This window comes from Strongylocentrotus purpuratus, unplaced genomic scaffold (assembly GCF_000002235.5).
Source record: "Strongylocentrotus purpuratus isolate Spur 01 unplaced genomic scaffold, Spur_5.0 spur5_scaffold_8, whole genome shotgun sequence".
Classification (NCBI taxonomy): Eukaryota; Metazoa; Echinodermata; class Echinoidea; order Camarodonta; family Strongylocentrotidae; genus Strongylocentrotus; species Strongylocentrotus purpuratus.
Window position 1 is genome coordinate 24672300 of NW_022145614.1, and position 27185 is coordinate 24699484.

General features: G+C 40.3%; 1 protein-coding gene across 1 annotated transcript in view; it reads left to right on the plus strand.

Moving 5' to 3' along the window:
• The first annotated feature begins 13551 nt into the window (after nt 1–13551).
• The window catches only part of LOC588325 (monocarboxylate transporter 12), a 29241-nt gene continuing 15607 nt past the window's right edge, over nt 13552–27185 (plus strand). The window contains exon 1 of the mRNA XM_788015.5: nt 13552–14130. Coding sequence (XP_793108.4) covers nt 13935–14130 — 196 coding nt within the window. The 5' untranslated portion in view covers nt 13552–13934. The remainder of the gene's footprint in view (nt 14131–27185) is intronic.

Genomic DNA, 27185 nt, shown 5'->3' on the forward strand with positions numbered 1-27185 from the left:
ACCCCCTCACCTATGCCGGAGTGACCTAGGTTAAAACCGAAAGTCTGCGAAATATACCTCAAAGACTGGTAAGATGGCATTTTGAAAAGGGTGGGGGTAAGTGCGAAGTACACATGTGCATACGTGAGTGATATTTGAACGCGCACGTGCGCGTAAACACAAGTACGTACGTACAACTTGCTAGGGCCGTCGTCTCTTTCCAAAATTATTAATTTATTGAATTTTCTCTCTCTAAAAAAAGTTATAGAGTCTAAAAAGAAAAAAAGAGGAAGGAAAGAGGATGGAAAGAGAAGAATCCTAAAAATAGTCATTTATGACATGAAATTGTACATATGTATATATATAAATAATTCATAAAAATAGTGTGTGGCAAAAATAGTCAACTGTGACTGATTGCCAAACAAAAACAAATCAAGAAGAAGAAGAAGAAGGGCCGTGTCAAATACACTCGGACTCAGGCGCGGATCCAGGGGGGGGGCCGAGGAGAGAGAGAGAAGGAAAAGAAGGGAAAGAGGAGAGAAAGGGAAAAAAGAAGAGGAAAAAGAAAAGAAAAGAGGGAAGAAGGAGATCGGGGGAAGGACTTGCCTCCCCCTCCCCCCCCCCCCCCCCGTCCCCCATAAAAAATAAAAGAGAAGGAAGAAAGGGAAAGAAAAAAGATAAAGAGGAGATAAAGGGAAGGACAAAATAGGAGAAGAAAAGAAAAGAAGGGAGATATCAGTTGCAATTTTCCCGCCAAAAAGTTGTGGATCGAGGGGGGAAGACACTAGCCCCCCCCCCCCCCCCCCCCCCCGTCCCCGCTAAAAAAAGAGAGAAGGAAGGAAAAGGAAAAGAGGAGAGCTAAAAGGGAACAAAAAGAGGAAGAAAAAAAAAAGAAAAGGAGAAAAGAAGCGGAGATCAGTTGCGGTTTATCCCGCCAACAATGTGTGGAGCGGGTTGGGGACCAAAATGACCGTGCCCCTCCCCCCCCCCCCCCCCAGCAAACCTAAAAGAGAGATAAGGAAGGGAAGGGAAAGTGAAAGAGGAGAGAAAGGGACAGGAAAAAAAGAGAATGAAGAAAGGTAAAGGATATCAGTTGCAATTTTCCCGCCAACAAGGTGTAGATCGGAGGGGGGGGGGGGCACTGGCATACTGATAGGGTAGGGAGGTTGGAGAAATAGAATTCAAACGTGGTTTATTTATAATTCCATAACGGTGGTTAACAAATAATGCTGAAATGAGATAATTTTCCTCACTTCATGCGTTTGTTGGAAAATGACAAATTCCTAAATTTACAGCCAGGCAAGAAAATGCTTCTTGAGATGCCTACATATCAGGGCCCGCGGAAAGGCGGGGATCGGGATCCTCGAGCCCCTCCCCCAACACTTTCTTTGAAAAAGTATATTAAAGAGAAATAGAAAGAAAGAGAGCGAGAAAGAAAAAATAGTTAACTGCCAGTGTCACATTATAATGGGGTATCAAAATATGCTCATCTGACCATGATTAAATTAATGCCTAAAATCCTAAGGGGTCTGCCCCCTGGAATCCACCGAGGGCCCTAAGGCGGGCCCTTAAATGCTCATATGACGGTCATTTAATGCCTAAAACCCCTGATTTCTGGGGCTCTGCCCCTGGACCCCACGCCAAATAGTGTCCCTGCTAGTGTCACAAATAATAAGGTATAAAAAATGCTCATCTGACCGTAATTAAACGCCTAAAACCCCTGAGCTTCTGGGGGATCTGCCCCCTGGACCAAACCAAGAGCCCTTAGGCGGGCCCCTCGATACTCATCTGACCGTAATTGAGTGCCTAAAACCCTTGAGATTCGGGGCTCCGCCCCCTAAACCCCAAGCCAATTAGTGACCTGCCATTGTAACAATTAGGTATCAAAATAATGCTCATCTGACCGTAATTAAATGCCTAAACTCCTGAACTTCCGGGGCTCTGCCCCCTGGACCCCGTCTAGGGTGCTAAGGCGGACCCCTGAATGCTAATCTGACCGTAAATTAAAACCTTAAACCCCTGAGCTTCCGGGGCGGACAAGGTATCAACATGTTCATCTGACAGGAGGCGCGTAGCCAGGGGGGCGGTGGGGTGGTCCCCCAATAACGTCGGCCAAAAAAGAGAGGAGTGTAAAGGAAGAGGACGTAGGAAGAAAAGGGAATAGAAAAAGAACATATTTGAAATTCAGACAAGGATTAAGTGTCGAGAACGGTACAACGAATCGTCTTCTTTCTCTAATGAATTAATGAAACTTCAAAACTTCCGCGCTATGCGCGGGGGGGGCGGGGGAACTTAATTCAGACGAGGATAATTTTCGGGAACGGTACAACGAATCGTCTTCTTTCTATAATAATTTAATGAAACGTCGAAGCTTCCGAGCTTCGCGCGGAAGGGGGGGGGGGGAATTGATTTAGACAAGGATTAAGAGTCGAGAACGGTACAACGAATCGTCTTCTATCTTTAATGATTTAATGAAACGTAAAAGCTTCCGCGCTTCGCGTGGGAGGGGGGAAACTGAATTTAGACAAGGATTAAAGTCATAACGGTACAACGAATCGTCTTATTTCGCTAAGGATTTAATGAAACGTAAAAGCTGTATTCAGACGAGGATTATTTTCGAGAACGGTACAACGAATCGTCTTCTTTCTCTAATGATTTAATGAAACGTTCAAGCTTCCGCGCTTCGCGCGGGAGGGAGGAGGGGAAAACTGAATTCAGATGAGGATTAAGAGTCGAGAATGGTACAACGAATCGTCTTCTTTTTCTAATGATTTAATGAAACGTAAAAGCTTCCGCGCTTCGCGCGGGAGGGGAAAAACTATTTTCAGACGAGTAGGCACGTACGGAAGGGTGGAGGGGGTTAGGGGGTTGAGCCTACCCCCTACGGTTTTTTATGTGTGTATTTTGGAGCACCCCCCCCCCCTTTCTGTGATTTTTTTTTTTTTATTTAAAAAAAAAAATTAAAAAATATGCCAATGGCTGAGCTAAAAAGGTAACCTCACCCCCCCCCCCCCCCCAACGGAACAAAATGTCAAATTTTCAATTTTCGAGACCAAAAAGAAGTGTCTCCCCTCTCCCCCCCCCCCCCCCCCCCCCCCGCGGCTGGCTGAGTCGTTACGATTTTTTTTTCGGACCAAAAAAAAAAAAGTGGCCCCCCCCCCCCCACCCTAAGAAATCCTGGATCCGCGCCTGCTCGGACTATACGTAGTGTAGTGTCCAGTGGTGTCAAATTACTGAACACTCAACACCATCCATCAGAGGCAGATGAAAAATATAGGGGTGAAAATTATCGCTCCTGATTTGGTCAAATAAATATCAGACAGAAAAACAAATACGCGGCGCAGATGTGAATTGTTTTGGGGGAATCAAGATGGCGGTTTCAGTATTGCCTTCGGCGTCACGCGTCAATAGCCAATCAGCGTGCGATCAACCGCGCCCATTTCACGCAGTTTGTCAAATCATAGACGTACGTCTATGGTCAAATCAAGAAGTTACTAACCTCTTGGTCAAATCATGGACTGGTCAAATCATTGTACGCAGCTGTCAGCCTAGTACTGTTACGCAAAACGAAGGACAAGGATTCGATTTCTTATTATTTTTGGGTGATCAAATAATTAGTATTGCATCCCGCCCCCCCCCCCCCCCAACTCAGTGTTATTTAGTGTACGCATATATGCGTGTTCCCAGCGACCCCCTCTTTTCAGCAAGAGTCCGGTGTGTAAAGTAAATACGGGTTGAGCTTTTTCTTTTCTTATACGAGCCTTTTTTAGCACCCCCGTTTCAGCAAAAGTCCGGTGTGTAAAGTCAATACGGGTAGACCTTTTTCTTTTGTTACGAGCCGGAGAATTTGGGAACACGCATGGTATCCCTCCGTTCACGGAGGGGCACATCTCTCTACCCTCAACACTCCTGGAATAAAAAGAACGCTCACGGACGTGTTCGTTCATTTGTCTCATCAATGCAGAGTGACCACCCCCTGACAACTAATAGTACTTGGTGTAATTATCATTATGCTACGAAACTACCTCCGGTCTTTTTTTTTGTAACAGAGGAACAGAAGACAGTCTCGAATGTAGATCAATTTCTACATTCTGCTGTATGAATCATCAGTTACGTACGTGCAATTAGCTTCAGGTCGGAAGATGGTTAATTTACGAGGGCACTCTAATTCTGCTTTCTTTACACAATTTTTGTTTTAATATCGGAGAATGAAGTGCTTTACGATGGCGTATATACATGGGGCACAGGGACACGTGCAATTCCGATTTCTTATGATTTTGGGGGTGATCATTGTCACTACAGCAGTGTGTAGTGAGGATTGTTATAATATTATATTGAAGACTAGTTAATTCAGTCTGAATTTATAGACTGTTGTTATCTAATGCTAACAGGAGCCCCCTTGTCTTATATAACAGAAGCCCCCTTTTTTTTATAGAAGTAAAAGAAAGTATTTTGCATACAATGTATGTGCATGCATTCTGTGTATGCACTTGTGTTGTAGATGTATTGCATATGTGTACTGTAGAGGCCGTATATGGCGGGCGAAACATGCCATATACATGACAACTATACAACTATACATCCATTCGATGGATGTAGGGTTTTAACCAATCAGAACGCAGGAAACTGTACAACTATACAACCATACAACTATACGACTATACGGCTATGCATCCATCGAACGCATGTATAGTTTACAGCGTGCGGGCCGAAGTGCCATAATCAACAACCATACAACTATACGACTATACGTCTATAAGCTCGGGTTTCAACTACTACTCGTGCAGTGGTTTCTCTTTCCCCTCTCTCCTCTCAAAACAACTACTGCTCGTGCAGTGGTTTCTCCCCCCCCCCCCCTCTCCTCACAAAACAACTACTGCTCGTGCAGTGGTTTCTCTTTCCCCTCTCTCCTCTCTCAAAACAACTACTGCTCGTGCAGTGGTTTCTTCTCCTCCCCCCCCCCCCCCTCTCCTTACTACTGCTCGTGCAGTGGTTGTTTTGTGAGGAAGATCGAGAAACCACTGCACGAGCAGTAGTTAATTGTTTTGAGAGAGAAACCACTGCACGGCAGCAGTTGTTTTGTGAGGAGAGAGGGGGAGAGAGAAACCACTGCACGAGCAGTAGTTGAAACCCGAGCTTTATAGACGTATAGTCGTATAGTTGTATGGTTGTATGGTTGTATGGTTGTATAGTTTTGATTATGGCACTTCGCGGCCCGCACGCTGTAAACTATACATGCGTTCGATGGATGCATAGCCGTATAGTCGTATAGTTGTATGGTTGTATAGTTTGTACAGTTTCCTGCGATCTGATTGGTTAAAACCTTACATCCATCGAATGGATGTATGGTTGTATAGTTGTCATGTATATGGCATGTTTCGCCCGCCATAGCCGTATACCATCATTGTTCAAGTGAATGTTTCTAACAGTGAAGTTGCAAGATGCAACAGTGATTGTTGAGCATTTTACCAGTGGCGGATCCAGGGGGGGGGGCCGAAACGGCCGCGGCCCCCCCTATTGGCGGCGCAAAAAAAGGAAGAAAAAAAGAGGAAGAAAAGAAGAGAAAAAAAGAAAGGAGAAGAGGAGAAAAAAAGGAGAAGAGAAAAGAAAGGAGAAGAGAAAGGAAAAAAAGAAGAGAAAAGAAAATAGAAGAGAAAAGATAAATAAAAAGCCCCCCCCCCCCCCCCTCCCTCCAACTCCGGGTCGGAGGGACCGAATTTGTGTTCCCTAAATTTCCGATAAAGAGTTACTTTTCACGAAACAAAGTCCGGCCCGCAATACACAAAAATCCGGCCCGTACTGACTTTACACACCGGAGACAGAGGGGTGCTTTCAAAGAGAGGGAACATACATGTGCGTACCCTAGATAACACTGGGAGGGTGAGGGGGGGGGGGTGGGGAAAGAAAAGTCGGTGAGAAGGGGGAAAGGCAAGGAAATGGCGCTAAGTGACAGTAACGACAAATATGGGACAACTGTAATCGGGAGATTAGGGGACCTTCCAGAATGCTCATTGGCAAACGTTATTGAAAAGAGGGGGGCCGGGCCGGCCGCATAAAATCTCGAGCCGCGGATTCAAAGTTAAACGTTAAAAACAGCCCCTGCGGTCATCACTCTTTAGTGAGAAATTTGAAAAGGGCACAATATTTTGGATGTCTTTTAAATAGAAGTTATATACTCAACAGTCAAATTTTAATTAACGGTAGGGCCGCTTGACAACTCTTATTTTGCCCTTCATTTGGAATCAGCTCGTATCGACTCGCTTGTGATTTTATTAGAACTCATGTTGGTAGTAATCATGGACAGGGCGGCGATCCTGGGCCCGATATGGGGACAAGTCCCCCAGGAAATTTAGAAATATAGCTAGAAATAAATATAGCGGAAAGAACATACATATCGGGCTTAGGGATTTTTTAGAATGCATAATTTCAGCATTCAACATTGCAAAATCTCGTTTGGTCGCTACGCCCCGGCCCGGCCCTCGCCCGATAACACAAAATTATGACGCTCCCGGCCGTGATTTATCCATGGTAGGTGTAATATAGAACGGTACAACGAATCGTCTTCTTTCTCCAATAATTTAATGAAATTTCAAAGCTTCCGCGCATCGCTCGGGAGGGGGGCAACTGAATTCAGACAAGGATTGGGAGTCGAGAATGGTAAAACGAATCATCTTCTTTCTCTAATAATTTAATGAAACGTCAACGTTTCCGCGCTTCGCTCGGGAGGGGTGGGGGGGGTGCGTGAACTCAATTCAAACAAGGATTAAGAGTCGAGAACGGTACAACGAATCGTCTTCTTTCTCTAATAATCTAATGAAACGTCAAGCTTCCGCGCTTCGCGCGAGAATGGGGGGGGGGGGGGAACTCAATTCAGACAAGGATAAAGAGTCGATGAAGGTGCAACAAATCATCTTCTTTCTCTAATAATTTAATGAAACGTCAACGTTTCAGCGCTTCGCGTGGGAGGGGAAAAACTGAATTCAAAGAAGGATAATAATTTAATAAACCGTCAAAGCTTGCGCGCTACGCGCGGGCAATGGAAAACTTCATTCAGACAAGGATTAAGAGTCGAGAATGATAAAATGATTCGTCTTCTTCCTCTAATAATTTAATAAACCGTCAAAGCTTACGCGCTACGCGCGGCCAAGGGAAAACTTAATTCAGACAAGGATAAAGAGTCGATGACGGTACAACGAATCATCTTCTTTCTCTAATACTTTAATGAAACGTCAACGTTTCCGCGCTTCGCGCGGGAGGAGGGGGGGGGGGGCGGGAACTCAATTCAGACAATGATTAAGAGTCGAGAATGGTACAAAGAATCGTCTCCTTTCCCTTAAAATTTAATTTAACGTCAAAGCTTCCGCGCTTCACGTAGGAGGGGGGAGGGGGCGGGAACTCAATTCAGACAAGGATTAAGAGTCGAGAACGGTACAACGAATCGTCTTCTCTCTCTAATAATTTAATGAAACGTCAAAGCCTCCGCGCTTCGCGCGGGAGGGGTGGGGGAACTCAATTCAGACAAGGATAAAGAGTCGATGACGGTACAACGAATCATCTTCTTTCTCTAATAATTTAATGAAACGTCAACGTTTCCGCGCTTCGCGTGGAAGGGGGAAAACTGAATTCAAAGAAGGATAATAATTTAATAAACCGTCAAAGCTTACGCGCTACGCGTGGGCAAGGGAAAACTTAATTCAGATAAGGATTAAGAGTCGAGAATGATAAAATGATTCATCTTCTTCCTCTAATAATTTAATAAACCGTCAAAGCTTACGCGCTACGCGCGGCCAAGGGAAAACTTAATTCAGACAAGGATAAAGAGTCGATGACGGTACAACGAATCATCTTCTTTCTCTAATACTTTAATGAAACGTCAACGTTTCCGCGCTTCGCGCGGGAGGAGGGGGGGGGGGGGGAGCGGGAACTCAATTCAGACAATGATTAAGAGTCGAGAATGGTACAAAGAATCGTCTCCTTTCCCTTATAATTTCATGAAACGTCAAAGTTTTCGCGCTTCGCGTGGGAGAGGGAAAACTGAATTCAAAGAAGGATTAAGAGACGAGAATGGTTAAACGTTTCGTCTTCTTCCTCTAATAATTTAATGAACCGTCAAAGCTTACGCGCATCACACGGGCAAGGGAAAACTTAATTCAGACAAGGAAGAGTCGAGAATGGTACAAAGAATCGTCCCCTTTCCTTATAATTTAATTAAACGTCAAAGCTTCCGCGCTACGCGCGGGAGGGTGGGGACGGGAACTCAATTCAGACAAGGATTAAGATTCGAGAATGGTACAAAGAATCGTCCCTTTTCCTTATAATTTAATTAAACGTCAAAGCTTCCGCGCTACGCGCGGGAGGGGGGGGGGGACGGGAACTCAATTCAGACAAGGATTAAGAGTCAAGAATGGTACAAAGAATCGTCTCCTTTTTCCATATAATTTAATTAAACGTCAAAGCTTCAGCGCTACGCGCGGGAGGAGGGGGGGGGGGATGGGAACTTAATTCAGACAAGGATTAAGAGTCGAGAATGGTACAAAGAATCGTCTCCTTTTCCTTATAATTAATTAAACGTCAAAGCTTCAGCACTACGCGTGGGAGGGGGGGGACGGGAACTTAATTCAGACAAGGATTAAGAGTCGATGACGGTACAACGAATCATCTTCTTTCTCTAATAATTTCATTAAACTATGAAAGGCCAAAGCTTCCGTGCTACGCGCGGGAGGGGGGGGGTGAATTCAGTCAAGTAATAAGAGTCGAGAATGGTGCAACAAATCTTCTTTCTATAATAATTAATGAAAGGGCAAAGCTTCCGCGCTTTGCGCGGGCAGGAGGAAACTGAATACACCCAAGGATTAAGAGTCGAGAATGGTATCAACGAATCGTCTTCTTTCTCTTATAATTTAATGAACGTCTAAGATTCCGCGCTTCGCGCGGGAGGGGGGGGGGGGGAGGGGAACTGAATCTAGACAAGGATTAAGAGTCGAGAATGGAACAACGAATCATCTCCTTTCTCTAATAATTTCATTAAACTATGAAAGGCCAAAGCTTCCGTGCTTCGCGCGGGAGGGGGGGGGGGGTGAATTCAGTCAAGTAATAGAGTCGAGGATGGTACAACAAATCGTCTTCTTTCTCTAATAATTTAATGAAACGTTAAGCTTCTGCGCTTTGCGCGGGAGGGGGTAAACTGAATTCAGAGAAGGATTAGAGTCGAGAATGGAACAACGAATCATATTTTTCTCTAATAATTTCATTAAACTATAAGATGTCAAAGCTTCCGCGCTTTGCGCGGGAGGGGGAAAACTGAATTCAGAGAAGGATTAAGAGTCGAGAATGGTACAACAAATCGTCTTCTTTCTCTAATAATTAATGAAAGGTCAAAGCTTCCGCGCTTCGCGCGTCATTGGGGGGGGGGGGGGGGGGTTAGCGAGCTACCCGCATATGATTTTTGACATCTTTTCTCGTTTATTTGGGTTATAAATAACACTTTCACAAAATACATATTTTGCACAAATTGTTGCTGCTCGCTCGCTTCGCTCACTAGCCGAATTGTGAAACCAGAAAGTACTTTTCGGATAAGAGGCTATAGCCCCCCCCCCCCCCCCCGATGAAAATGTCAAAAATTGTAATGGTATGGTGCTTCTAATATGACCTTGAAAAAAACGGTCGGCGCAATTTTCAAACTTCCGGCCCCCCCTATTGGAAAATCCTGGATCCGCGCCTGTTTTACAGACCCGAATTGGTAAGAAATCACTTAATATAATAGTGGCAGTTAATGTTGAATTGTTTTATGAAGTAGTGTAAGCTTATGAGAGAATAATTGTTGTTTGTTATAAATACAGAGTTTTGGAACTTGGAAGGCAAGGAAAGTTATGTGTGCTCTTCCATTGTACTTATGAGATGCGTGCATTGTACTAGATTATCCCTCTCATATCGCTATGCCTCTCTGCTCTCAGCCTCTCTCTCTCTCTCTCTCTCTCTCTCTCTCTCTCTCTCTCTCCTTCAGCTCTCTATGCATTTTTGTTACAATGTCACTGTGTGGTTATGACTGCATTATAATGTACTGTCTTGGCTATTAGGATATTATTCTTTATACTTGTACTTTGAAGTTGTTTTGTTGCAGTATTATATGTAAATAGACTGCATAATAATTAGTTAATTACATCCATTCCCGGCATCCATTCAAGTTGACTTATATTTTCATTGTCTAGCCAGATCCCTGGTCTAGCCTAAGGTTATAACTCGTTGCTTATGAAACAAAGAGACAGTTTTGTATTATCACAGTTTAAGTTATAGGTTCAATCACTTTCATATTAAAGATAAAACTCCAGTACTGGTAAAAAAAAAAAAAAAATTCTCACAGAATCAAACGAAACTGTCACTGAATGTTCAAGATTACAAATAAATGACATGTGCCAAACAATTTTGGAAGAAAATGTATACTGGCTGAGTAATGAGCATAGAAAGACAAGGAAATCAAGGTACTAGCCCCGACACCATGTGTGTTGTCCCATATATCATGTGAGTGCTTGTTACTTTACCAAGAATCGGTCAAATTTATTATGATTTGATGACTCCAGAACCTTGCAGTGCTCACCAATACTTACATGCTACATGATCAACTGTTTCTGATCCTTTCCACACCTTTTCTTTCACAATGCAATCACATTACCAGTACTAAAGTTTATCTTTAAGCTATTTTTATATGATGCACATGTCTCATAAGTATGAACATTATAGGCCCGAATTCACAACGGAGGTCTGAGGACAAACCCGGTTTGATCAGACCAAGGTTTGTACAAACCTTGGTCTGAGCTCAAACCTTGCTTTGTGAATTCGGGCCTATGTAGTTTGCTTCTCTTCCTGTTGTGTTACAGATTGTTATCCGAAGATTTGGTGACTATGACCAGTGAATACTTGAACGACAGTTCGTGAACTTTAACTGGATCTTCGTAATATACCGCGTCATTTCAATCTTGGGAATAACAACTTTAGGGTGTTCGTGTAATTGTCGAATGAAACTCTTTGGTTTGCTAGTTGTGAACCGAGGCAGCCACAATCGAAGATTGATTGAAGATGCACATAACAATATTTTATTCTTGTCGGAGAGTTTTCAAAATAAGGCCCCTCCTCGGCCACAGAATCTTGGCTCCGCCACTAGAGTGGGGGGGGGGGAAGAAAGAGAGAGAGGGAGAGAGATAGAGACAGAAAGAGAGAGACAGACAGACAGACAGAGACAGAGACAGAGAGAGGGAGAGAGAGGTAGAGAAAGAGAAAGAGAGAGAGAGAGAGAGGGAGTGAGGGAGAGAGAGAGAGAGAGAGAGAGAGATATGGGTTAGAAAACAAAGAAAGAGGAGAGAGAAAGAGAGAGAGATGTAAATAATAATTTCCCTGCTCGTTAGGTTAGAACAATATACTGCAATAATAAGTATAGGAGGGCGAGATAACAGATAAGTTATCTCGGACAAGGAATCAGATCACCGCCAGGGGAAGTCAACCCTGATAATAAGTTTGTATAAAACAAGGAGAAAAAATCAGAAGAACAGATCAGTGAAGCTTTGAGAAAAATCGAACAATAAATAAGAAAGTTATGGATTGTTTAAATCCACATATAACTTTTCATGAAATACTTCAACTCTGTGAGTCAAAATGGCAATGCGCTCTCTTGATATCACCTTCTCACATTTTTATCCTTTGTTGATTGCAAGAAATGTCATTAAATTCCTTTTTGATCTAAAATGTATTTTTTCTTAATGCTTATATGTCGATCATATACCACGGATTACATGTTCTTTCATGCACCCCTATATAAAATGGGCCTACTGTTCCATTTACATTCAGAGAAATGGAGATTTGAGGTCATTTTGTCATCATTCAGATCAGTGGACAATTTTGAGGGGGTGACATCACAATTTCTGACCGCTTTGCCAATCACGTGTCATGTTCTTATTTTTTGTCCGATGTTTCTCAAACTGTCACTGCATTGTTTGATTTGTTTCTCTAATTTTTCTGCTTCTATTAAAACCAATTTAATGCCATGCAGGGTGGACTTCCCTTTATCTCAGCCGAAACATCCCCTGTCAAGCATGTGACACATGTGATTCCCTCACAAAAATCACTCCAAATGATTGGTTTTGTCCCCGGGTTTTGTTACAAAAGCAATCTCACAATGTGATTTTATCCCGAATATCCCAGCGAAAATCAATTTCACATGCAGTCAAAGTCTAGTAATGTCATATCTCAACTAACTTATCGTTAACATTTCCTTATATCAAGATAAGATAAGATAAGATATTTATTCGTCTTTCTTATTATGATTATGGTTTTGTGACGAAATCTATCTCACAGAGAATGCAGTAAGTGCATACATCGTCAAACAACCAACGCACACAGTCATCTATTATATTGATTCAACCAGGAGATTAGCAAAATAAGAAGAGAGTCGCAATCATCCGCAACCAGCGATCAGCATCACTTGGGTATATAGACACGCGCACCAAGTCTCAATGAAACAATGTACATTGAGACAACTTTAGACGTTATAAACGTTGAATTTACTACGGCGAAAAGTTATTATAATTTAATGCTAGAAAAGAAAAAAGAGAAAATTGGTTTCCATTTTTGGCAAAATATTTTAGGCCTACCAGAAACATTTATTTGGAAAGATGTATTTCAGTTCAAATTTAATAACATAAGAGACAATAAGATCAAACAATATAATTTTAAATTAATTCATAGAATATTGCCATCTAAAGACAATCTCTTTATATGGAAAATCGTACAGTCTAACGAAAAAGAAACTATTGAACATTTTATATTTCGTTGCAAGAAATTAAGAGTTTCTGGAAAATTATCTCAAGAATTATATATTTCATTTTTAAAATAGAAATTGAAATTGATATGAAAATGTTATTGATTGGATATAAAATAGATAACAGAAAATATACTTTACTTAATTTTTGGATAAATTATGCTCAACTAGTTATATACAAAGACTACGTAAAGCGGAACTTTGGAGAAGTACCAACCAATCCAAAGAGGTTAATAAATAATTTTATTTCATCATTAAAATGTTATTTGAAATACAAAGAAAATATAAAATACTTCGATATTGAAGAAGTTAAGAAAGTATTAGAAATGTTAAAATGATCATTTTAAGATATTATGTTGATCTTGTATATAATTCATGTTTCATTTTACTGGTTTTGTAAATAATATATATGTATTTTGAAATGGAACAATAAAGTCCCTCTGAAGAGGTAAAAAGAAAAAAAAATATAGACACGCGTATGGCGCGCCATATGCCCAATAACCCCGAAAAACATTGTTTAACGCCGATAAACAAGACGAAAAACAAGGTTTATCGAGCGAAAAACAAGGTTTATCGAGCGATTAACCTTGTTAATCGTGAGAAACTCTGTATATCGACTGATAAACACAGTTTCCCTCGATAAACAAGGTTTATCGATAAACAAGGTTTATCGAAAAACAAGGTTTATCGATAAACCTTGTTTATCGGCGATAAACAAGGTTTTCGGGTTATTGGGCATATGGCGCGCCATACACGCGCACTAACGGACTCGCATAATGCATTGTGAACTAAAGTCATGTAGAATCATAATGCATTGTGATCTACAGTCGTGACTACCGTGTTTGGGTAAGCAGACGATAAGCTCGACGGTGACCGCCGTAAACGAGCGCTCGTCGATATGGATATGCACGGAGTATTAAAAAGGAAAGAAAGAGAAAACAATATGGGTCACAATTCCCTTATCGCTGTATCTATAGTGAGCTAGCCAAACAGTGCACCTCCCTGGTCCGTTCAACCTTCGCTCCAGATTGCTTGTTTTTAATATTTTCACTGCTGCTTGAACTGCTTCACGACTATCGATCCTGCTGGATATAGTGCAGTGCATTTCTCGGACACACAACAACAGCTCGCTAGCTTGCAGTATACTATGTCTTGCACTTGCAGCTGGTGGGAGAGGCTCTCCTGCCCAGCCATCCTGCCGGATAGGTATCGGCGACAGTGGAAATGGATTGTGACAGTTTCTCTAGCCGTTGTTTACTTCGTATCGTGGGGAAATATTCATAGTTATCCATTGCTATTTGGTCCCTTGCAGGAGGAATTTAAAACGTCAGCTATCGAAACGGGTAAGTTGATTTGCTTGATGAGTTGAAAGTGACAGAGGTTATACATCACTGTTTTCATTTTTTCCATTTTCATAACAAATGATTAAAAAAATGTTACACGCTGTGATCAAATTTCGGAAACATAGAATTAATGCCGATTCCCAAAATGATTTGTGTAGATGCTCATTTATTGCAGATGAGTCAAGTAAAGGCATGGTAAATAATAATTAATAAATTATGGTTCGCCTAAATTCAAAGTCAGACATATTTTGTCGGCACTAATTTACGACGCTCAAGAGTCCATGCATGGACTCCATGGTATATTTCGATTCACGTTTCGTAAACCAACTTCTAAAACCAAACAAATACGTTTGTTATCCCTCTGGTCAAGACGATCATTTTCGATCAATAATTTACAGTTACTTGACAAAAGGCAGATTATTATGTTCGGAAATGCTTGTTTTGTTTACGACGCAATCATGCACGGTCAACCATGAGGATATAGATCGAGGCCTGCCTCAATTAGTCTTCAAGCTCAGAACCTAGTCAACATACGTGGAAGCAATGGCAGCACAGCTAAAGCCGGGGTAATAATCTCCAAGTTTGGAAGCGCTTAGTGATTCTAATAAGCGCTATATAAAAACTGAGTATTATTATTATTATTAAACATTATCCTGCTTCGATTGCCCGCCTAATAAGTTCTTTTTGGATGGACCAACCTACTTCCTAGAGTGTTAGGGCTTCTGAAGGCAACAATAATATTCTTGTCTTGGAATGCTGGTTTCGAGCAGGAGGATAGTGTTAACAAAAGGAAGGACTACTCTGTTGGGGGGGGGGGGGGTCTTAGGTCTTATTTTGTCCTTGTTTTCCTTGTCCTTCTCTATGTATTCTACACCTCCAGTTTAAACACCTTTACGGCGTCTTTTGGAGGAATCCTACCAGGGCTCAAATTATTTTTTTGTCCACGGGGGCTCTTCCCCCAAAAAAAGAGCCCCCGTGAGCCTTCTCACGGGGGCTCTTTTAGTACTGACGGGGGCTCTTTTTTATACAAATATCCATTGAATTGGTACCTATGATACTCCTCAATTATTTGCTATTTCATCATTATCATTCCAATCAGCATTTTCCCTCTTACAAATTTACAAGCTACATAGCTGTTACTGGCCTGTGTATACGCATACAACACTGATCTTTATGATGTCTTTAACGTGACATATCTTCTTCTCCCCTTGCAAACGAGAAAGAAAACAAGGTCATTAAAAGGGATTAAGCGACAAATAATGATTGTGATTCAAATTGATGCGAATATTTGTTTGAATAAGCACTACTATTCACCCGAATCTTCTTTGTAAAAACAACTTTTACAAATCTCAGCCATGCTTACTGAGTTGAGACGTTCCATTCAATGTAAAATACTCATTAAAGAATACACTTCTCCTAATCTGAAAGTGATCTTACAACACAGTGGCAGATTTGCATGGCTGAGATTTGTAAAAGTCGTTTTTACAAAGAAGATTCTGGTGAAAAGCATTGCTTATTCAAAAAAATCCTTGCATCAATTTGAATCACAATGATTATTTGTCTCATGATCCTTTATTAAATATCCTTGTTTTCTTTTTTGTTTGCAGGGGAAAAAGAAGCTATGTCACGTTAAGAAATCATAAAGATCAGTTGTATTATGCGTATATACATTATGATACCAGAACAAATGTTGATTATCAGAATGTCATTTTGGAATACCTCTATACAAATACCACATTGTTTTAGCCCGTATCAGTATTAGTATGATGCAATATAAAGCTATTATTCTTTATTTAATTCAGTATAATGCTTTTCCTCAAAAATAGTTTTGCCATTTTGTTAGGGTTGAGACGCTAAGAAATGGTTTCAAATGTACATTACACAAACCCTGAACCATTGCAAAATGATGGTGGTTCTCTCTCTCTCTCTCTCTTTACTTTAATCATGCATTATCAACTACATATAAAGCAGCAACCAAAAACTTAGGGTTATCTGAAAGTAAGAGTTAAAAGAAAGTCATGCTAAAACGGCGCTTCACTCCCCCCCCCCCCATGAAAAAAATAATTAGATTAGTAGTCCTCCTCTCCAGCATCCCCCCCCCCCGCTTTAATATCACATTTTCACTTGGCAGCCCAAGGGGGCCGGGGTGGGAGGAGGGGGTTAAACCCCTAACCCCCCCCCCCGTAGATCTGTCCATGTTATCATATCATTCCACGACATCTTGGTCTTCCTCTTCTTCTCAATAGGGACTTTTAGATTTGCGTGGACGTGGACGTGTTACGTCCTTTTAAAGGGGAAGTCCACCCTGAAATTGAGTTAGTTTTAATAGGAGTAGAAAAATGAGAGAAACAAGTCAGTGAAAGTTTGAGCAAATTCCGATTAAAAATAAGGAAGTTAGGATTTTTGAAGTTGTGATCAATCAAACACAAATTGGCAACTCTATGACGTATCATGCGAGCTCAACTTCCATTTGCTCAGTACTAAAAAAATCTAAAATTTTCATTTTCCCTCAAGAAAAATTTCAACCATACATGCACCCTAAATATAATAATTGCAAATATGTTTCTATACTCCCCCTGCAAGGAACAAATATATATTCCGTCATCAATAACGAAGAAAACATGATTTTATGGAATATTATGCACAAAGCAAATGAAGGAGAGCTCGTATGATAAGTCACAGAGTTGCCAATTTGTATTTGATTGAACAACTTCAATAATTCATAACTTTCTTATTTTCATTCAGAATTTGCTCAAACTTCCACTCACCTGATTTTCTTATTATTCTGCCTCTATCGAAACAAACTTATTTTGGGGGTGGACTTTCCCTTTAAGGCACTGGCAGTCACATGTCACGTCCTTTTAAGCACTGGCACTGCCTTAAAAGGAGGTCACACGTTTCAGTCCACGTTCCCATCGTGCAAATCTAATGGTCCCTAATATTGATTTACTGGTCGAGGTTCATTATTTGCTAGTCATTTGAAATCACCAGATTTCAGCGGGTTAACGCTTTCACAACGAAAAACTTCTCCATGAACATGTTTCTGCCCTTGCGCGATCGCCTCCAGCTCCAGCAGACATAGCGCGGCAGCGTGACACGTACCGCTACTAAGGGCGCAGTAGGCCTATAACCAATGCTGACGGCGGCACTGCACTGTGAGCTGAATCGGTAATAATAGGCCTACTCATAAAACAAGAAATCTTGCACGCTAATCTAAGTTCCATTTCATTTGAAAATTGAAATTCAATATTGTGTTAAAGTTATAACAGAAAAGAAAATCTTTATTTTATAATTCCACGGGGGCGATTTTTAATTTTGCAATCGCCCCCGTGAGCAACCCGACGGGGCGATTATGTAGCTCACGGGGGCGAATCGTGTATTTTGAGCGCTGAATCCTACCAAGTACCAAGTACCAAGTACTATAACATGAACTAAAAGCTACTGTATGTAGTTTCGTTTGTCTGACTTGCAGATGAGGTTAGCCCTGGTTCAGGCTGATTGGTGCTCAACAGTAAATGAAATATAAATCTAGTCAATAAGGCACTAAGGTCATGAATGGCAAATGTATAGATGAATGACTTTATGCCAAGTTTGTAGCTATATGTTCGATCGTCGTCGATTTCTTGTGTTTGTCAACAAAAAGTCCTGAATACTTTCCAATGCTGAATGCAATAGATGACCAAGGTATATATATCACAGATATTGTTCCATCTGAGTAATACTCACACGACCACAACATTTGTTCTGTCATAGTGGCATCATACTGATGCCACTATGACAGAACAAATGATGCCACTATGACAGAACAAATGTTGGGGTCGTGTGGATATGTCAGCGGACTGTGGAACACAAGGTCTGCGGTTCAAGTCCCAAGACATTGATCTACATTTAATTTTGCCATTCTCCACCCAGGTTTGTTTGTTTATTTTTATTTCTGCATTTTCAAAATGAAACATAATCATATACATAAAGTAACAAATATTTCTTCATTTTACATGATTATACATTTTTAAGTACATTGAATAAGATGCATACAAACACAAATATAATTTCAATGAAAAAAAAAAGCAAGTGGCGCTTGTAAAATGGCGACTGGCTGACATGCTCCCCAGGGAGAGGAGAATGTGCATACATTGTGTGCGGGTAAGCATATGAATCCGATGACCGGAGTAATAATAAATATCTGTAAAGCACATTAGAGGGCCTGCGGTCCTGAAATGCACAATATAAGGACGAACTATTATTATTATTATTTCAGTTCCCTTGCTAAGCAAGTTTCAAAATTCAGAAACAGTACAAAAAATGTACATGCGTTCAGCTTGAATTAGCTGTAGAATCCTGGCAACGCATGTCCAGGTGTATAGGAGTATTAACTGCACAAGTGATTAATATTTTGTGTTGAGGTCTGAATTTCCGCTGTATGCATGTGAGCTATGTGCTGGTATCTCTGTGGTGTAACTAGTAGTAGTAGTATGTGGTGTAAGTAGCTTATACAGCAATAACGAATGGACACCTTAATTTGTAAATGTCTGATTGCTCGATCTCAAAATGCCAATCGCAATACATTAAATAGTGTAAAAACAATTTGCTATAAGAGTGTCTTTTTTCATTAAATGCACCCAAAATACCAAGTCATGTGTAAAAGCATGGTCCATGGGCATGGTAAGAGCAATGATGTACATATGGAATTGGTTGAGTAGAAAGAAACTAACATTGATTTGTGAGTTGTGACACAATGAAGTACCAGAAAGATCACTTTCCCTTTTTACGGTTTTGATATATATATATATATATATGAACTTTTACAATAGTGTTTTACAATATGAATTGACAAACAAATATTGAAATATGGTACGTGATGACGTGATGCAACAAACACACAACAGCAGCATATTAATGTTGAATTGTATTGTCCCAAAACCCAGTTAATTATAAAGTACCCTCATATTTATACCCTGACAAGATGCCCAGTTTGAGATGCACATGAAAGCATTATATTCCTTCCCAATAGAAAGACCAAGTGCATTCACAATCCACTTCCCAGGGAATACCACCTCTGTTATAAGCCCCATACATAAAACTACCAAGTAGTCCATTGCTTTGGCGGCTCTCACTCATGTATTTGTCCCTTTGACACAATGTAACCTACCCTCATATTACCTGTATTCTTCTGTATAAATATTACATGTTCTGACTTTTTTGGGGGGAGTTAAGTTTTGATCACCATTAGATCAAGACCCTCTTTCTAGCTGGCTCCTCTTCATCTTGTGTCATACATATTATGTGGAAGTTCATAATGATGTGACAGATTTGATTCTCCAAAGTTTGGAGGTAATAAATACTCTCACATGACTCCGGAATTACAAATCTCTCCTTGCTTCTTCATATTTATGTACCTCTCATACTGCCAATAATGAATACACCGATCCCAACACGACATTAAATACAAATTGCTTGGAAGGGAAATCATTTGAAGAAAAAGAATACTATATTTGGTATAGCACCAATGGTAAGGACCTTCACTGCAGAATAGTAGTCCACTGCCTGGACTGTTCTCTACATGATCCGTGCGCGCTCACATATTACTAGTACACCATAATATGCACGTACGGAAGTTTTTTTTTCGGGGAAGGTGAATTCGTGGGGAGTACGCATATCATACACGCGCGCGCATTCGGGAAAGGGCAACAGATTAAAACGACCATAAGCTGGTCTACAGAATAGCAGCACCATCACCTTGGATCTGGGTTAGTGCCAAATGCCAAGAAACAGATGATATTACACTTTTAGCCCCCAACTACATAGCTAGGGACTGCGCAAATGAGAATAATTGAAATGAGAAAGTTGAAAGTTCTTGAGGCAAAGCTGCTATTTTGTGGCTATCTAATTGAATTCAAGATATTCAAAATATCAGAGATGCCACTCGGTCTTATCCCAGATATCGTCTTTTTTTTTCTTCTCCCAACTTCCTTTTTTAATGGAGGGGGCTTTTTTCTGAATAGTAATTAGTAATCAAAAGGAGGCGGGCAGGGACGAGAAACTTGCAAGTTTTTTGGCCTTAATATCATTTCCTATTAAAAAAATAAAATAAAAAGATAAAAATAACAACACTGTTAACTCTGTTTAGACTTTAGGCAAGTCACGTTTCCCCGACTGCCTAGTTTGCATTCAAGTTAGAGTCTGCGCTTACAGACTATACATACTGACTGCCCTGGATCATTATGGATCAGCGGCTGTTTATGAAATTAGATATGATTTCATCGAGATCCCAGCTAAGTACAAGTAACTATACTACATACCGTTGATAGAAGTTGAATATTATGCTGGTTGTTAATACAGACTTACTGTATCCTACGATTCCTGCCTGTATAGCCCTACCTTGGCTTACTCGATGATTGTACTGCTCTGGATGATGGTAGTCTGCAAGCACAAACCCTGCCCTGGTCAGTCGTAAAAGAGAGTCTGCACTATAAGACTACCACAGGCCATGTACTGTAGCTGCTCCTGACACAGGACACAACCAGTAGGTATAGGCTTCTCTCAAGGCAAGGCACAACGATTAATTTACGATTTGTTGATGAAGTGTCAAATTAGGGTCTGTGCTTGCATACTAGGATGATGGTGCCCACCCCTAGCTCCCCACCGTGAATGTGAAAAAAAAAAGAATGGGGGGGGGGATGGAAGGTACAGTATTTTGGGGTATAATTCGTCGCTGTTTTCACGAAGTGACGGTAGTGAAAAAAAATTGCATTCACTTTGCGTTACGATTTTCCTCACTACCGTCACTTCGTGAAAACAAGGACGAATTAACCTCCTATGTATAATGCAAGGTGTATAAGCCTACTGAGTATTTACTATTTAGCCTTAACGTGTGCATGATATTTCCTTTAATACGTGTTTACAACAAAAACATAACCGAATAAAATGATGTGGATGAATAGTTGAATACTATTGAACAGCGTCGAAACGCATTTAATGAGCAAGAGTGAGCAATGTTTTCACACTGGCAATATTTTGCTTAACCCCGTACTATATAGGTGGGGTTAAGGGGGGGGGGGGTCAGCCCCACCTATAGTACGGGGTTAAGCCTATTCCACTTTATGTTCAGACTGGTTTTTACCAAAGTGGGCTAAAGTTGGCTAACCCCACCTATAGTACGGGGTTAACTAACCCTGCAAAATAGCAGGGCTAACTCCGCAATTGTGGTGCTAACTCCTGCTAACCCCGCAATTGCGGTGCTAAGCAAATGAATGAGAACAGAAACGAAAAATAGTCCGGTACTACGCAATGGAGCGTATCGCAGCTGGCCAAATGCGAAGTATGTCCAATAATAACATTCACGATATCCGGGGTTAACGAAATGCAGTGAGAACAGCTGGAATTTTCTTATTCCGGAATAGGCGCTAGTACGGGACTAAAAACAGCGAGTGTAAATAGTCCGGGGTTAAGGATAGTACGGGGCTAAGCAAAGTACGGGGTTAAGCAAAACCAGTGTGAAAAGAGATGCTGCTTGTAAGTGTCGATATACAGTAGGTTTGCGGTTGCACCACGACGGATAGTCAACCTGTTCGAAACGTCGAGCCACTCATCCTCTCCAAGCGCTATAGTTCTCCCGAGAACTATGCTAAGAAAGATAACAAATAGTCCTTTTCAGGACTACACTCCTCCAAGAAAGATTACCGAGTCAGAGTCCTTTTCAGGACTCCTCAAACCTCTCTCTCTCTCTCTCACACATGGTGCAACCGCAAACATACTGTATAAGATTGAGCTTATCTCGAAAAGTATTAAAAAAAAGAAAATTCTGTAGTCTTGTTTTATTGTGAATCAAGCAGCAGTATACTGAACGATTAGGTTCGTATTCACCTCTTTATATGTCTTCCTTATACGTATCATGCCTCTGACTCTCTTTGTTTGTGTTTGTAAAAAAATGAAGTGGTTCACCGTCCAGGGCGGAACCTGATAAAATAATGAGTGAGTAAATTGCATTTTGAAGTATGACAGACCGACCGAACAGAAAGCTGCCCTAGATCGCCGTTCCGTTTTCCCTTTCGTTAGGTGCCCACGATAAGGGTGAACGTTTTCTACGTTTATGTTTTAGAAAGCGAAATACGAAATAGTCCATAGAAATGGTTACTTAATTGAATTCAATTCAATGGAATTCAATATACTCACCGCCTCTGTGTTTTCCGTGGGGGTCTATAGTCCCCATTGTAAGTTCTTGTTGAATTTGGAGCGACAATTGTATTTACTTTGCGTTTGAGAAATTGAAATATTCCTTCGAACATCTGAGGCATAAATACTAATATAGGGGAGTGTATAGTGGAGGGTCTTATCGTAGGCGTATTCCAGGGCGGGGGCAAAACTGAACAGAACAGAACTGAACATAAGTAGAAGGCTCTTACGGGTTCAAAATATAGCCAGCGTCCGTGATCACGTGATAACCGCCATATTGGTTAGTCCTCTATTGTGTTCGCCGCTTTTTGATTTCCTCAATGACACGCTGGATTTTTTTAAATTTGTGACTGTTTACCAAGCAATATGCCGATTAAGTATATTATTAAAATATTAGCTCCTGAGAATAAAAGAGAGAGCCTTTAATACATTTACATTGAATAACTTCGCTTGAAACTTTCTTCTGGTAGGTTTTACAAATTTACAACATCTTAAATAGTACTGTATGATTGGCTTTCATTTCAAATCGCACCAAATCCATAAACCTTCACGTTCTTTTATATTTTATTATAAATGAAATCTATGAATGCAGATTTTGAATTGTTTGCACATGTCTATGTCTATAGACTCAAATGGTGTAGGCTACGTTTGCGAGGTAATAATTTTGCTTTATTTTCCTTTGTTGTGTCAATTTCCAATTTATGCCAGGATTGCATGGAGCAGTTTGTCATACATGTACATGTAGTTTCCTTTCTTCTCCCTTCTTGCATATTTCTTTTTTTCCTTATGTTTGTTTGTATGATTGCTTTTTTGATGTTGTGATGTATAATGTAAGTAAATATATGCATGAAGATGATTGAGTAAACATGTGCTCGTGTTTGTGTACTGAAGAATGACATGCGTACATGTGTGTGTATACTGTGTGTATAGAAGGCGGAGCTTTAAAAAAGGTTGAAAGATACTGTGTCCCTTTTGCAGCCAACATCAAATTCTGTAGAACTTTGCAGGAATTATGAATATGTCATGTATGTCCTATCTGTAAAATTCAAACATTTAGCAGTGTCCTATAGTATTCAAATTATACAAAGAAATCCGTTTACCGTCTAGACTTCACTGTCAGACACTATTGGGTGACTGACTGACATCTTTTTTTCTTTGGTATTAACATGCATGCATAAAATGAGCTGTAACAGGTACATGAGCATTTGTCTACATCAATAACCCACTACTTGTAATGGCCAAAATTAAACTGATTGAATCTTTGTTCAGCACAAAACATACGATCATTCGGCTAAAGGGTCTGAAAATCAGACTACTACTTCGGTGATTGCAATCACACAAGTCGATTCGACAACTAATGGTCGTTATTTTCCCACTAAAAGCCATTTCAAGCCCTTTCGTTTGAGGGAAGTTCTAAATTAATATTGTCTTTTAAATGCCGTTGGAATTTAAGCTTTTCATTTTGTTGGCCTGCAAATGACCTTTAAACTCTTTTAAAGTCTCCTCTCCCGGAGGAAAATGTGTCGGTGTTCTTTGTACATGTACATTTAATTGAAAATGTATTATTAATATGCATTAATTAGAGGAAACTTAAAGTTAACAACGTTTGGGATAGAACAGGTGGGGCCATGGAGAACTTTTGAGATTAAGAGGGGTAGGGGCTGAGCATGTTCATGATACCGCTGTAGAGTGGGGGGGGGGGGGTAACGTCGTTAGTCGTAAGGACCGCTTTTCTTAAGGACCGCTATTCATAACCTGGAACTTCCTATACTCTTGGAGGACCGCTATTTACAAAACGAAAGGGGGGGGGGTCTCTATTCGTAAAGGCGTGAGGACCGCTATTCATAATGTGAAATGAGAGTCGCTATCCGTAATTTACATTGGGGGTCACTTCTTATAAGGTCCGCTATTCATAAAACGAAATGAGGGTCGCTATTCATAATACAAGAAGGGTGAATAGCGACCCTCTTATCGTATTGTTAGTAGGGACCCCAATGGATAACGACTCCGATTATGTATAATGAATAGCGACCTTCTTCTCATTTTATGAAAAGTGACCTTCGATGATGAATAGCGGTCCTCATGAATAATGACCCTTTTGCTCAAATTATGAATAGCCCTCCGAAAAGTGGTCCTTACGAATATGAATAGCTAGCGGATCCCGTTAAAGGCGGACTAAGAACAGAAAGTTTATGTTATATTGAAATTGAAAGTCATTGATTCTGATTGTCCAAAGGCAGATGTTATTATTCCATCTAGAATAAGGTAAGGATTTTCATTTAGATATATGCATTGGATAAATATGATGCAATTTTATCAGTTTACAGAATAGGACTCATGTTTAGTTTAACAAGTTTCTCAGCATTATATTGATGATGAGGCTCCTAAGACAGGTTTATGGTGATGCTGCAATGCAGTTATAGACGTGTATTTACTCTAAATTAATTAGAAAAAGAAAAAGAATTAAAATTCTGATTCTAGTCGTAGGGCTGCACTACTGTGTAAATTAGATAATAAGGATAGATAGTATTAGTAGATTAGCAAGTAAATATGAAGAAGAATTAGTTGTAAAAGGAATATTATAAATAAATTTCTTCAGAGTAAGAGGAGTTACGATAAAGATTTGCATAATTTCATGACGACATGTCCTGAGGATTATTAGAAGACCTTGAATGTGAAAAGTAAGGCAAAAGAGTCCACTTCAAAAATTCAAGGAAATGAAGTCATAAAGCAAACTAAGAGCTAGAATATCATCAAAACCCCTGGTATAGATTTGATTATGAAGGAGCTATTGGAATCTAGCTCAGCGATTTCGATTGGGTTTGATTGTTCGTCTATTTAATTTCATTCTTTCATATTTATTATCAAATCTGAATTTCGGAGCTAGCACTTACTTTGTTGTGGACACAAATAATGAGGGCTTCAATTATCAATAATAGAGAGAAACCAAAGTCTTTTGATCTGATATTTTGCACATAATTTCATAAAATCATCTTGCTGCTAGTCTGCTACAGATAAACGTTGAGGGGCTTGCAAATTATTGACACTCTCATTGAAACGTCTTCTTGAGTAGACTAGTTGAAGGACGCGTACTCACTCGCATATACATGTAATGTATTTGTCTATGGGGCGTGCACCACTGATGTCTACACTTCGAGTTCAGTGGTATCCAATTGTATTTCAATAGTCAGAATGCGAATTGCATACTTGTTGCTAAAAGGTAGGGCAAAATTACAGCTCGTCCTACGACTCCTACCTAACAACACATAATGTGAAATACGAGTGTCACAGGGCTTTACAACGCCATAAATCTTTTTATGAACGCATTTGTGAACAATGTTATTTTGCATTAACACAGCATCCTAAGATACGTTCTCAGCGTCTCATTGGACTCATTGTGGTATTATGATCCCAGTAAATATTAGACTTTCTGATGGTGACGTAAATACTCCCTTAATTTATTCACCTTTAATTCAACGGCTCTTGTTGACTCGACGGATATATTTTACAGGGGGACTCACGGAGCGATTTTTTGTAATTCCTCTGTCACGCCAACCAGATAGACACCAGACTGACTAAGCAGACGTGATGGCTCAGTGGTAGAGCAGTGGTCTCGCAACCTGTAGGTCCCGGGTTAAACACCGAGTCGATGCACTCGTGCCCTATGGTGAGGCATTAATCCTCATTAGCAAGTCCTTCGGAGAGAACTTAAAGCCGTCGGTCACCTGGTAGCTTACTTACAAGTATATTAATGCTTTCTTGGCCGTCAGGTAAAATAAACTATAAACCCAATTACATCTCCCCAAAATGGTCTTAGATCTGTTGGTTTTGGAGTCGATCTGAGTCGGTTTTGCGGTGTGAAGAAAAAAAAAATCATTTATTCGTCCTAATTGCAACCAAGAACAAGGACACCCACAGCCTGGTTTCAAAAATAGACCGACTAAAGACCGAAAAGCAATTACATTACTGCTAGTGGCCTAAAATCGGTCGAATCGGGGTCGGTCTCAAGTCTTGCAATGTCCTCATTCAAGTTCAGAAGGTTCAAATGTTTGTAAACCGTTAAACTGCATATGCGAAGAGGAACATGGGTTTAAATGCTGTAAAAGAACATTCTATACAATAAAAAAATATATAACATTTTATAGTGTTTTCTTCCTTTCACTCACATGACCTTGTATTTCCTGCTCACGCCGTTGTTGGCTTCAACCTCAATTCCAATATGAAAAAGAGGCTAACCGCCAAAATGAATTTACCGTGTACTTCTATTCTTAGATGTAATATTTTCCCACTAGTAAGACCATTATAATTTGCAACGAAATCCTAAAGTCGAATTTTACGATTAATATCTTTACAATATTAAACAATGCCGCGCACTTTGATAAATCAATGACCCTTGACGTCCTTTATCATGTGAGTATCACACGTGTATTGTTCAAGGATACAGTTAGCATATGTTTACGCTGGCAAAGCATACGGGCATATCCACGTGAAATATCCTAGAAGTATCATTTTTATTTGGCATTCCAAGTATACAATAAAATGAAGACTCACGTGAGATAATAAAATAAAACCAAAGATTCAGCGACCCCTGTTGCGATTCCCGAATTTCACATGAGGCATTCCAAGTATACAATAAAATGAAGACTCACGTGAGATAATAAAATAAAACCAAAGATTCAGCGACCCCTGTTGCGATTCCCGAATTTCACATGAGGGTAAAAAAGGGATTGTGAAATTTCTATAAATTTGATTATTATTAATAATTTAATAGTAACTTTTGATTACAATTATATTATGATTAATCACGGAAGAGGTTTACGGTACACCATGTGTAAAGTCCTCGAGGGACTGAGGAAAGTGGATAGAAAATAGAAGTGAGATGG